This window comes from Thermobia domestica, chromosome 12, assembly GCF_964235325.1.
Source record: "Thermobia domestica chromosome 12, izTheDome1.hap1.1, whole genome shotgun sequence".
In the NCBI taxonomy this organism is placed as follows: Eukaryota; Metazoa; Arthropoda; class Insecta; order Zygentoma; family Lepismatidae; genus Thermobia; species Thermobia domestica.
Window position 1 is genome coordinate 32344164 of NC_137465.1, and position 14000 is coordinate 32358163.

The following is a 14000-nucleotide window of genomic DNA, read 5'->3' on the forward strand; positions in this document are numbered from 1 at the left end:
CCTAAACTCAACAGTTTAAAAAATAAATCAACAGTTTTAATAATCAGTAGTATATACAAAGTCAAAATGATAGAATTGAACTTTTTTCTCCTTACAGACATGGTTTCACAGTTTCAACTCCTTGTTCACTGATACGTGCAAGAGATGTGGAAATCACTTGTTGAACGCACTTCCTCCAACGTGGCGTGACTTAAGATCGCTGGAACCTTTCCATGAAGATTGTAAGCCATAGAAAATAATAAAATATATATCATTTTTCATATATTTCATGTTGAAATTTTGTACCTGGAATTCTTTTAACAATATTGAAACGAAATAAATGAGTTATAAAATCTTTCTGTTTAATTTGTTGTTTTTATTTTTGTCTGATACAATGTAATGTTTCGAAATATTGTATACAATACATTCATACAAGGCGCATCAGAAGAAGCTAACTCGAAAAACAAGTGAGTTGAGTTGATTTTGAGTTTATTATCCTTTTCAGCAGCGAGGCTATAAGAGATGGGACCTAGTGATTAACATGGAATCCGAACCACATGAGCTTCCGCCGGGAATTGAACCTGGGTCTCCCACGCCAAAGGCGCGTACGCTAACTGCTTAGCCACGAAGGAGCTCCATAAAGAAAAAGACTATGTATGTGTGGTCTGTGTGAAAAAATGTTTGTACCGTTTCGACAACATATTGTTCAGTATTTACTATTCAAATTATACCTGCAAGTAGTGGACATTGAAACTAAAACACCTGGTAGAAATCAATAATTTGCATTTAATAAGTTGTTGGGGCACCTTTGGCGGCCGGTACAGCAACAACACGACGTGGGAAGGTCCTGCACTGTTTGCAGACGGATTTCTAGCTATTCATCTTGAGGCGCAGTGACAAGTTCAGCACGTGCACGTTGGGAGAGAAACGTTTCCTTACTCGATCCTCTAACAAACTCCATAATGTTGAGATCCTGCGATTGAGTGGGCCATTGCAGATGTTCATCCTCACTGTCATGCTCATCGAAACCGTTCTGTGACAAGTTTAGCAGTGTGAATGAGGCATTTTATTATCCTGGAATACTGCACCGCCGTTCGGGAAGAGTTCGAACCATAGGGTGTAAATGATCCTCCAGAATGGTTCTATATTCCTTGGCAGTAACGACCTTCTAGAACAATAAGGGGACCTAAGTCTTCCACGAGATTGGACCTGAAACCATCATGGATCCGCCTCCATGTTTGACTGTGCGTACCAAGCAGTCTGGGTTGCATGCAGCAGAGGGGCTTCTCCAGATTAACACACTTCCTGTTGAATAAATGAAAATGAAATCTTTAAGTTTTACGTCTCACAGTTATGCCGGCTAGGATAAAGGAGACGGTAATGATGAGAAATGAATTAAGAAAGTGAGAGGAAACGGGAAAACCCCGAGAAAACACACACCACGGTGTTTGTTCACCACAAAGCTCATTTGGCGCGATCTAGGATCGAACACACACTTCCTGTTGTTTGGAAAATAGTGTAGATGGACTCATCTGAGAACATGACATGCTTTAGATTATCCAACGTTCGAGTTTCTTGCTTCTGGCACAACTAAACCCGCTTTGCGGTATTTGTGCTACTGATGAAAGACTGGTATCGCAACCCTGCCGGCCTTACGCAGGTATCGACGGACTGTTTTCGTGAAAGAAAGTTCTGTGAGGTGTGTATTTGTTTCTGCGGTGATTGTCGATGCAGTGGTTTTCCGATCTCGTGCAAAAATTCTTGTCAATGCCGTATTGTCCCTTTCAGACAACTTCCGTTTGCCCTGCAATTGCTCCTCTTGCATGTGGTTCGCCCTTCCTGTTCATGTGGACATATCACCTTGAATATTGTTGTTCGTGAAACGTTACAAAATGTTGCAGTGTGAGAGACAAATACACTTTGTAACGGAACGTTACATATTGTCTTTTGTTTTGATTAACTCTTTGTTTATTCATGTTTGAATCAAGTTATTATGATATTTCACAAATTCAGTTTGACCGACTTATACTTTATCTGCACCTTGTTTCAAAGTATTGGCCAAGAATGACTTAAAATTCTGAGCCACTTTCGTTCTCTTTTAAATAAATAAAAAGTTGTTGATATGTTTTTAACTCGGTGATTTCGTAAAAGATAGAAGTTAAATAATTTTATAACTATTATTCACCAATAATTAATTCTAATTCTATCGAAAATAAGGCTTAAGTGTAGAGTTGCCCCTCCAGTCTGAAGGTGCCCTTGGACTTTGCAACATACAAAAAACAGTGCTCAAAGTATTAAAAATTTTTACATTTCACTTGACTCCAGTACTCCGTGGGCTTCACAAAAATTTAAAAGGTTTTCTTCATTATTTTTGCGCATCCGTTACACCTGTTCGCCATATTCGCCATATTTTACAAGCACCATGCTGCTGAAACCTTCCGCATCCGGCAAATAGTACTAACTTCCACATATCTTTTCTCGTATTAAACATAACTATCCTGCCGAACTTACATTCCTAAACATCAAATAAAAACTTGAAATTATCATTTCTTACCTTATTTCTCTTGTAAATTTTCCTGATTTTTATAAAAAGCGGAGGGGTAACTCTAAACTTAACCCGAAAATAATATTTATTTGTCATAGTTTGTCACGATATTCTGACATATTTAAGTAAGTTTGAAGCAACGTTTGTTTAATGTTTAATATTGTATATATGAATTACTATAATATGAGTTGCTAATTTTTATCTGATTCTGCTCCAAGCAACTTTCTTTCTTCGTATTTCTGTGAACTCCAATCAAAAATATGTATCTCCGATATGTCTGTTTAGTAACTTATAAGATGTGTGCAGTTAATGTTTATGAATGTAGTTCTGCTTGTGAAGTATTTGGTCTAGGAATTAATTCGTGCGGGTGGACAAGAGATGGCGCAACGAACGGAGCGTCCCACAGTTCCGTGTATCCACACATGTGTTGCAAACCCCTGTCATGGCGTATCGTTCGTAGTATAGGGCAGTGGATTAAAGCGTCAATAACACCAGTTTGTAGTTAAGTGAACATGGCGCAATTTGTGCCTGATAAAGTGTTTTTGCGGGGTGTCCTGCTGCATTACTTTAACATGCAGAAAAGTGCGACTGAAAGTCATCGTATTTTGGTGGAAGTGTATGGTGACCATGTTCTAGCTGAGCGAACGTGTCAGAAGTGGTTTGCACGGTTTAGAAGTAGTGATTTCGGCTTGGCAGACCAAGAGCGAGCTGGACAGCCAAAAAAATTTCAAGACGAAGAATTGACAGCATTGCTCGAGCAGGATTCGTGTCAAACGCAGGAACAACTTGCAGCAGCATTAGGCGTTGATCAAACAACAGTCTCCAAACGCTTGAAAGCCATGGGAATGATTCAAAAGATGTCACATTGGGTTCCACATGAATTGAAAGACAGAGACGTTGAAAGACAAAAAACCATTTGCGAATTGCTGCTTCAACGACAGAGCAGAAAGGGGTTTCTGCATCGAATTATTACGGGTGATGAGAAGTGGATCCATTACGAGAACCCTAAACGAAAAAAGGCCTGGGTGAAACCAGGTGAACCAGGTCCATCACAACCAAAACGAGATATTCACTGTGCAAAGGTGGGATATGAAAGGTGTGGTGTACTATGAGCTGCTGCAACCGGGTGAAACTATGAATGGAGAACGTTATCGACGACAATTAATGCGTTTGAAGCAAGCTCTGGCCAGAACACGACCAGAATGGGAGAACAGACATGATAAACTTATTGTTCAACATGATAACGCTCGCCCACATGTCGCAAAACCGGTCAAAACCTATTTAGAAAATGTCGGATGGGAAGTTTTACCCCACCCGCCGTATTCACCAGACGTTGCTCCTTCGGACTACTACTTGTTCGATTGCATGAACAACGATTTGATTGGACAGCGGTTTACTTCTTCAGAAGATATCGAAACATGGGTCTCTGACTGGATCGCTTCCAAGGATGAGGACTTCTTTCGCCACGGAATCCGTACATTGCCTGACAGATGGGCGAAAGTGGTGGCTAGCGATGGACAATATTTTTCTTAAGGTATTTATGTATTTTGTGTTTGTACTACAGCTTCAATGTGTGCGTACCAACCGCACGAATTAATTCCTAGACCAAATATATATACTATAAATATGGTTAAAGAAATTAATGAATAAATACAAAGGATATGAAATACTATGAATTTTATACTATGTTATTATATGCAGCAGAACATGTAGTTTGACAAACTGTCGACAAATGATATGGAATTAATAAACGACATAACGGAAGATTGAATAATAGTTTTAATCAACATGTATAAACATCAGTTTACAGTTCATGTCATGTCATCTAGATTGGAGTCTACTTACACCTTTTCTCGCTTCGTTCTTTACTGAGGTCCATTCCCTTATCTGCAGTCTTCTTACAATGTTAAATCGCCGTGCGTAGCTCGAGATGCGTCACAGCGATGGAATCATTTAGAAATAACACATACTTGTTAGAAGCCTTGTGACAACACTTACATCGCGTCCCAAGGTGCAGTGCAACTTGATAGACTCGCCCCTACGATCTGCCCTGTATTGAAGTCGGATATATTTCCCATTATACCGTTCTACACACACGATTTGCGGTTCACTGACGAACCTCTTCTACTAACTACCACGGACCCGCACACGTGATTCATTGCCCAAAAGTACGATATAAACTACAATATGGCTCTGGTGAGCCCCGCGAACATCCTATGCTAGTTGCGCAAGTGTTCCAGCTTCTATGTCCACTACCTGCATGTCGCTGGACAATTCTGAAACAGCATACGGAAGATGACAGGGTCAATAAAACTCGATCATCATAGATCTTAAAACATCCCGTAGTGACCGTACAGGTAATTCGAGAAAGAATGGGAGTTCTGTAGGGGTGGTGTACAGAAGTGGGAAGGTACGTGGGTGGTTGAATGATACACTCTTTTGTTGGGTGTATCAGTTGTTTATTCAGAGCAAAAGCAGAAACAGTGCTGCCAGACTCCAATGTACTGTGACAAACAAAAGTTTTAAAGTGCGTTTGAATGTTGTATGTTTCTGTGTGTGCACCATTCACAGCATGAAACACGCCCAGGCGATAATTTCACACCAGACTCTAACAGTGGCAATTGCTTCGTTGATTCTTCTTTTCTGGTGCTCAATTATCGATTTTAACATGGTACACAACGTCTTTGATAAAAATCCAGTGGTGTGAGGTGGGAACCAAGGAATGGGTCCCTGAAGTTTGATCCATTAATCTCCAAACCAAACATCTTAAACACTTGAACTACAAACAAAATGAGAGGGTGCCCCATCATGCCGAAAGTAATTTTAAAAGTAGATGTTTGCATGGTCTCGATTTGTGGGCAAAGATACTTCCAACATGTCTAAGAACGAATTTAAAGTGTTGTTTGTTCAGCGAACGCATTTTAATGTTTATTGTCACAGTATAGTGGATTCTGGTAGTACAGTATTTGTTTTTACACCCAATAAAACTATTTGAGTTGATAAACGGAAACGGTGTTATCATTCAACCTCCCACATATAATCATTGCAGCACCGCGGCCCCATGTAATCCCGCCTTTCTTTTTCGAAGATTTTGTACATATGTATCAAGGCAAATATCGAGAGGGGAATATTGCTTTATCATGCTCTGCAGTACCACCTGATTAACAGTGTTGCTGCCTAAATGTAAAGTGCTTTTCACATATGACTACATCAGTTTATTACGTATTTCAAATTGCATGTTCAATGAAAACTTGAGATCAGTGGCAGCTACAGAGTACTACAAGGAAAGTCACATCGGCAAATGGCAGCAAAGCTGTTTTTGTACCCCTTCTCTTCACAAATTCAATATCCAGTTTTTGGACCAGCAGTTACTTTTCACTTTGTAGATATTCTTTACATTCTGATATGAGGTAGAAATATTAGAACAAAAACTAAGTGCCAATTTGCCACTGCATAACTATATATCCAGTGTACGTCCTATATGTAGAATTATTTAACTTAATTTTACATATTTTGCTTAGCACAAAGAGTACAAACTACTCAAGAAGTGGAAAATAATTGAATGTTGCCAGCTCAATTCAAACTATTTCTACAATTTGAATTTCTCAATCGATTTTGTAAAACTCATTTGGTTTCATACCAATATTATTAAGAGTGATTTGAAAGAATGAAATATTCCAGTTTAACGTTTCAAGCCCCTTAGGCTAAGGGACATGGATTTAAGTCAAGTGAATGATGATGGAAGAGTTAGTGGAATGAGAATGTGGAAGGAAACGAGAGGATCCCGAGACAATGTTGTCCACCATAAACTTACTTGGCGGGGGATAGAATCAGCGACTCCACGCACCACAGGTAAGCACTCTACCATTGAGTCCCCCACTATTGTAATTTGAAAGGGATACAAAAACTAAATAGTGATAAAAAGTTAATTAGCTTAATTTCTTGTGTATTTATAATACTATTGATTAACTTGTAAAATAGACACGTTAACATTTTCATTATGAATGGAAATTCATGTATCTAGGTATTAGATTTCGGTTGTTTCTAAAGCAAATGAGATTTCATTCTGACAATTGATGAAATATACACTTTTGGATTATGTATGCGTGGCTTCCTTTACGTTGATAAGAACCACCATCTACAGTTTCTGGAATTCGAAATAGGGCCTATTGAAATTTAGCTTTTTCGCGATTTTGGACAGCCCTAGCTCTGAAACTATGCACTTTTCGTCATAGGTCCATATGAACTTTTTCTCTTATTTTGATGTGAGGAATCACCTCTTACAGTTTGTCGGTATAGTTCATTAACATCCTGTATATACACGAGGAAGCTACAAAACTTGCGTGAAATTCCGCAAGTCTATTGGGGAGCGAATTTACTGAGATCCCATGAATGTTCTCTGCCTTAAATTTACCCTACATGACTTGACAATTGGCTATTCTCTACTGATTGGTATTTTATAATTATTTATTTGAATTACAAATAGAGATGCAAGGGCTCAGGGAGACTTTAAGGGGGGAGGGAATAAAAGCTTTTATTTGGCGCCTTCTTTGCTTGAGAATATTTAAAAGTATTTAGTGCAGAGTTTTAAAATACATTCTACCTTGGTTTTGGCAGTATAACACGAAAAGACATTTAATTATTGTATTTCGGCCAAGTAAGTTTGTGGTGGACATCGTGTCCGTGGGTTTTTCGGGGAACTCCCGTTTTATCCAACATTCTCATTCCACCATCATTCATTTGCCCTAATTATCCGTGTCCCCCTTAGCCTCAAGGGCATAACCATGGAACGTTAAACTGAAAGATTTAATTTTAATCACTGCATTCTGGAAAGACAATGAAAAAAAAATCAAGAATAGAAGAAAATCGGTCAATCGATAATTCAGAACTGAAAATCGGTGGACGGCACTCTAGTCACAACGAATTTCTTGTAAAGCTTTTAGATTAATGTTCAACGACAAAAGTATTCTACTAAAAAGTTTAATAATCTTAGCAATAACTGTTCTGAATATGTAGTAATTTCGTGAAACAAAATTATTATTTAAAATTTATGAATGAACTGAATTTTTATTATAACATTTATTGAGGCCGCTAAAATCCGAGGGAGAAAATGTTTAAAACTCTATCCACAAATTTCTTATTTCAAAAATTTTACATCACATAACAGTAAAGAAATAAGAACACACATATCAAGATGTATAACTTCTAGGAAATAAAGTTCAGGCAACCACATCATCATTTGGATTATGGTGGTTGCATAACGTACACTTGCTGGCAACAACTACAATGCCAATTAGGAAACTCATCAGGGCACCCAGCCCCAAACTGAACATACGGTTCACAAGTACTGGATGTTGTAAACGGACCTTCTTAATTGTAGAATTCACTACAAGGAAACAAACCTGGTACTTGAACAAATCTTAAAAAGCCAAAAAGGAGAAAATTGCCAAAATTCGGTGGCTTCGCATGCTAACTTTCACATTTCAAAGGTAAATCAATTTAAAATGTAGTTCATGTACATTCATTCATTCCCTAAATCTTAAAAGAAAAAAAAAAGTTTACATCATACCTTATTAAATTCTGAAATTGTAAAATGCATTAAGAAAGTATTCTTTCCTTCATAATAATTTGTATCATATATGAGCGCCGCAAAGGATGCTTCGAAAATGTGTTATGAAGTCCTCTCGCTCTTAAAACAATGAGAGTCAGTCCCCCCCCCCACAAGATTTTTTTTTCTCTTCTCCCATCTTCATTGTCCGGAGCGCGCAAATCCATAGCTTTCTCTCTTCTACGGCCAGCCGCGAGGAGGTAGGTAAGATGACGCTTTGTTATAAATCACGTTAAAAATGTGATTTCATTGTACGTAAGGGCATACGTCAAAAGGTCGTGTCTGTGAGGTATGCTAACGCAAGAAAGAGCAAATAGAACACACAAACAGAAAGTATCGTCTACCATCGTAACTTACGGATGTTCTTAACTCTCACGAACATCTATCAGGGTTGCAGACTCCATATTAAAAATAACTATTTTTTTCGGTCTTTCCTTATTCCTACATAGGAATAAATGGCCGTAATAAGTTTTTTTTTAATTACCTGTATTATTTGGGAAAGCATGTGATTTTGTGATTACATTACATAGTCGCCCCTACTTACGGTAGCATAATTATTATTCAGTGTTATAAACTAAAGACACTACATCATCTCGAACATAAAAATTTTGGAAGTTTCTATCAGAGCCCAGCACGGGCCGGGCGCGCCCGTTCGGCCCGGCACTGCCCGTTTCAAGTAATATCAAACTGGACCGCGCCGGGCACATTCCGGGTCGGACACAAATGCTATAGGGCCGAACCGGGCCGGCCCGGACACTGAAAGACGGATCGGAAACTAATGATGTCAGTCTATGTTAATCGTAATGTGTTTGGGAAACTGACTCTTTATTCAAGACTGCAAAATACTGTAATACTACTAAAAATGAAATGAAACCTTTGAGTTTTACGTCCCACGGTATGTCGGTTAGGCTGGTGATTATGAGAAATGAATGAAAATGGTGGAATGAAGAAAGTGGGAGGAAATGGGAGAACCCGGATAAAACTCACGAGCACGGTGTTTGTCCACCACAAAGTCCATACGGCGCGAACTGGGATCGAACCAAGGACCCCAAGCACCGGAGGTGAATGCTCTACCACTGAGCCACCGCGCCCCCGTGTAATACTACTACTGTTACTACTTCTACTACTACTACGACGACCACTGCTAATACTACTACAAGTGCTACGACTTCGTGTCAGAACTAACATGTCTGGTGGTACAGAATTTACCTTCTAAGTACAGAAAAAAGGAGAAATACTAGTTACTATGGCCGGTCTGCGTAGAATGTGAACCGATTTTTTATCTACGAGGGACAACGGTGGCTCAGGAGGTAAAGCACTCACATCTGGTGCTAGAGGTCGTCGGATCAATCCCTGCTCGTGCTATGTGAACGGTGGACAAACACCGTGTGCGTGGGAGTTTTCGGGGTGGTCCCATTTCCTCCCACTTTTCATTCCACCAATACATCCAATCATCATCCATACGGCCTGAGCCGTTGTTACCTAAAGAACGTATGATGAAGTCAAGTACTTGACCTACTAAGTAAATTTGGTACGCTACCATTAGACCACGGAGGCCGAAACCGTGAACTGGCGTGAACAAAATATAATGATCAAATAAATCACCAAGGCGCCAGGGTCGATTAGGTGTTCCTGGAACGGTGGCTCAGTGGTTGAGCGTTCACCTCTGGTGCATAGTCTCTGGTTCGATCCCAGCTCGTGCCAAGTGAACTTTGTGGTGGACAAACACCGTATGGGGGGGTTTCTCGGCGTTCTCCCGTTTTCTTCCACTTTATTCATTCCACCATTTCATTTATTTCTCACCATTACAATCTCCTTTAGCCTAGCCGGCAAAACTGTGGGACGTAAAACTCGAAGATTTCATTTTCATTGTTTTATTTTCGTATTACTAGGAATAGCAGTAGTGGTATTCGGTGTCGTATTAGTATAGTAATGAGTAGTAGTAGTAGTGATAGTTGTAATATTAGTAGCAGTGACAGCAATAGTGGAATTAGCACTAGCATTCGTAATAGTAGTATTAGTTGTAGTATTAGTATTACATACAGTGTAGCAGTTTTACATATCTTCTTTGTTACTCGTAACGCGCTAATGAGTGTAGTACAAGACTTTTGAGCTGTATTATTGTATAATAAACATGGCTGGACAGAGCAAGTACAGATAAATAGACAGACAGAATAGGAATATAGAAAGCAAACCTTGGGTAACCTTTCACCCGATTTTCCCATTCGAGAAGGACAAAAAGACATCAATATTATGACGACACATTTTCCATTGCATATTGAAAGATTGACTTCACATATCAGACTTGGTTGTTTTCAGGCCGGTTATGCCCAGCCCATTTAGAGTCCGGCTCGAGATTCGGGCCGAGCCGGGCACAGAATACACATCCATCCGTGCCGTCTTCGGTCCTGGGTTTGCAGGGCTCTGGTCTCTACACCAGTAACAACCGAAGTGAGATAGATGGGGCAATGGAGATCCAAAGTACCTCAGTGTCAAATACTATGATAATGATATGGCGCATTTCGAATAAATAGATACAAAGTTACGTGGAATTGAAAATTTATTTATTTATTTATTTTTAAGATTTTGTTTCTAAAAACTGCTTATGTAAATGTTACAACCACTCACGCATATGATTTTCAATAGATTGTGAAGATCATAATGCCGTTTACAGCAATCTGATATTTCAAAGTATTTTTCTCTGTCGGCATTTGCATCGTACAAAATTTCAAGATCCAACCTCTATATATATATACACAGAGGTGGTTATCAAAATAATGGAAACAACTGGAGAAAATATAATTTACCAGATTAATATGGCGAGGGATCACCCGTTGACCTAAAGATCAGCTCTACTTCGTCGTCGTGAATCCACATAAGTAATGAATAATTTTCTGAAAAATATTGTATCATTTCTTATGTAACGCAGCACTCAGTTCCATCTACTCGGAATTCTGAGCTCCTGAAGTGACCATGGTGTTCAATAATGTGGAGATTGAGCAGGGGAGCTGGTGTACTTCATCCCAATATTCATGATACCACGTCTCAACAACTCTTGAGTATGAACTGGCGCATTGTCATCTTCAAAAATTGCGTCATCGGCTAGAAAAAGTATTTGGTTCATAGGGTACACGTGGTCACCTGAAGTGTCCACATAAATCAACGGACCAGCGGAGGATCAGGCCAACTGCAGTCCACATCACAGAGCAGCCGCTATGTTTCACGGGTGGGAGGTGAAAGTTCAGGGAAGTTTCTTTAGGCGTTCACCAAATATAAACAAGACCAGCCTGTTGTTGGAAATAAGATGAAAGATGGCTCACCCGACCATATTATAATTTTTTTAATCATTAGTTGGTTCTCTTTGCATGTTCTAGACATCATTTCATTCGCGCTAAAGCATTCTTGACGAAGATCAGCGGTTTGGAAATTTCATACTGACTGCGGACGCTATGAAACTCGCGTAGGATTATGATTATTGCAATAGGGTGTTCCAGGTACTGTTGGCGACAATCCTCTTCAATGCTTGGCAATCTCTGTCACTGAGGCTTTTTCCGTCCATCATTATCCTTCATTGATGTAGTTCTGTCATGAGTTTTAGCCATCATCCAGGAGCGGGGGTGATTGATCCCCCCCCAATAGAATTTGTAGCTCTTAAGTAGCAGTATTACAACTCCTCGCAAGTCCGTCCTGGATCCGCCCCTGCCACAGATACAGGATGGCCAGAAAGTTCCTTTACTCCTGCATTTATTTCATTCCTACATTAATAATACTTACAGATGTGTATCGAAACCGTTCGTATGTGCACCTCCATTATCTCTGCACAGCTTGATACTACACCTGTAGTGTCCTTTCAGGTTGATAGATGACCTGAACGAAGGGAATTCAAAACACTTCCCAGGCGAAATGTGATCAAAGTCTGAAGACTTGGTGGCTCCTTACCGAACCGTTTACAAAACCTATCTATCACTGGTGGCATATTTTCGTTGTGCTTCTGTTCATGCACTCAATCTTACCACTAAACGCTCCTCCAAAGTGAAGTCACTGGCGTCTGCCATTGTTGTTCACCAAACACAATAAAGGCGAAACAATAAACTGGTCAACGCACAGACTTTATTCTCCTTCCTCCAAGGGCAGTCACGTGGCAATTCACGTGAGGAGTACTGTTGTCATATCAATGATCCGGATGAGAGGTTCAAATTTTAAATATCTTAACATTTTACATTGATACACGCACTTAGTTCGGGTGAAAGGAAATTTCTGGCCACCCTATACACTTACGCCAACTACCTACGCACCCACAATTTGGTATCTTTGAAACTCATAGGTTTCCTATTTTGCAATACCACAATCTACCTCCTCCAACACACATTCCATCTTACACCGCTAACTTACTACAGATAATCAATCACATAACACAACATTAACAAGAGGCCAGGTGTTACACATGTATATCCCACGCGGTATTTTAACAATTATTTCAGCTGTTTTCTTTTATATCTAAATAGCTCCCTTTTTTGGTTTAAATACGTTACTGAATTCAAAAATTACTATTCTACAACCATGGTCCTGAAAGGATTACATATATAAAATATATTCAACACTCCGCCGAATGAAGGTCATAAATGTCCTAAGAATATCCTGAGAAACGAACTGAAAGATCGACAAATAGTAAATATTTCAGAGGGGGTTGCAGTAAATTGCCAGCACGTAGTAACAAACGGGAAAGTCGAGTACAAAAAAACTGGCTCAGTTTAACATACTTAAAGGACTAAGAAATGAAAACTGGTTTACAGTGTTATTTTTTTTTAACCTTTAGACACCCGCCAGGGATTTTTAACAAAATGGTAGACTCTCACGTTCGGGACTCTGGTGACCCTTCTAATTATATTTATCATAGTCATGATTCATACACCATTGGAAAGCTTATAGACCACAGATTCCAACGAGGTAACATTCGTGCAATTCCTGCCATATTTGTAGAAGAAGAAACATAAAATAATAATAATAAAAAAAAAAAAAAAATATGAAAAAATTGACTGTGCAGGGCCCTGACAACCTTTGGAGTCACCCTACGCTGACAAAATGATGCTAATGTGTGGGCCAGACACTTCTGACAATAATATAAAAATGGTAGCCATTGCTGCAATACAACACCAATTTTTATGGGTGTATCACAAAGGGGGAAGGAATGCCCCCCAAAACCTGATGAATGAAAAAAAAGAACTTCACCATCCCCCTCGGCCGTTGTATTCCCACATACATAAAACGCATACTGCCGGAAACCTTCATCCCTCAGGAATACATCGGTACCAAATCATCTAGCTTAATTAGGGGCTGAGCTATTGATGTTTGTCGTAAAAACAAATATAATTTACGTCAAAAAACTGAAATTCCAAAAATTGGCCAACTTTGTCCCCTCCCTACTCCTCCATATAAGCAAGAAGTACAAATACAGGACATTACCATGTAGTAGCATATTTCATGCTTCACATACCAATTTTGATGAGTGTATCCCCAAGGGGGGAAGGAATACCACCACAAAAACCCGTTAAAAAAAACACGACCTTTACCCTCCTTATCGTGATACCCACCCCCCACATACATAAAATGCACACCGGCGGAAAGCTGCATCCTTCAGGAATCCACTGGTATGAAAATCCTCTTCCTACCTCAATTAGGGGCTGAGTTATTGAGGTTGAAAGACTAGACGCAGCAGTTGTGTCAATGGGCGTTTAAAGGTTAATAATAATAAATCGAACCAGCATATATATCTTATTAACAAGATAAATACTCTACTGATTACTACACTGCATTCCATAAATATGTCGTTGGTGAACTTACCACGATCTTGAAAAGAAAGTAACAAAA

At 39.4% G+C, this 14000-nt stretch overlaps 1 protein-coding gene across 1 annotated transcript in view; it reads left to right on the forward strand.

Annotated features, from left to right (window-relative positions):
* The window catches only part of MED27 (mediator complex subunit 27), a 32939-nt gene extending 32594 nt beyond the window's left edge, over positions 1 to 345 (forward strand). Inside the window, exon 6 of the mRNA XM_081733613.1 lies at positions 98 to 345. Within this exon, the coding sequence (XP_081589739.1) occupies positions 98 to 232 (135 nt within the window). The 3' untranslated portion in view covers positions 233 to 345. The remainder of the gene's footprint in view (positions 1 to 97) is intronic.
* The last annotated feature ends 13655 nt before the right edge of the window (positions 346 to 14000 follow it).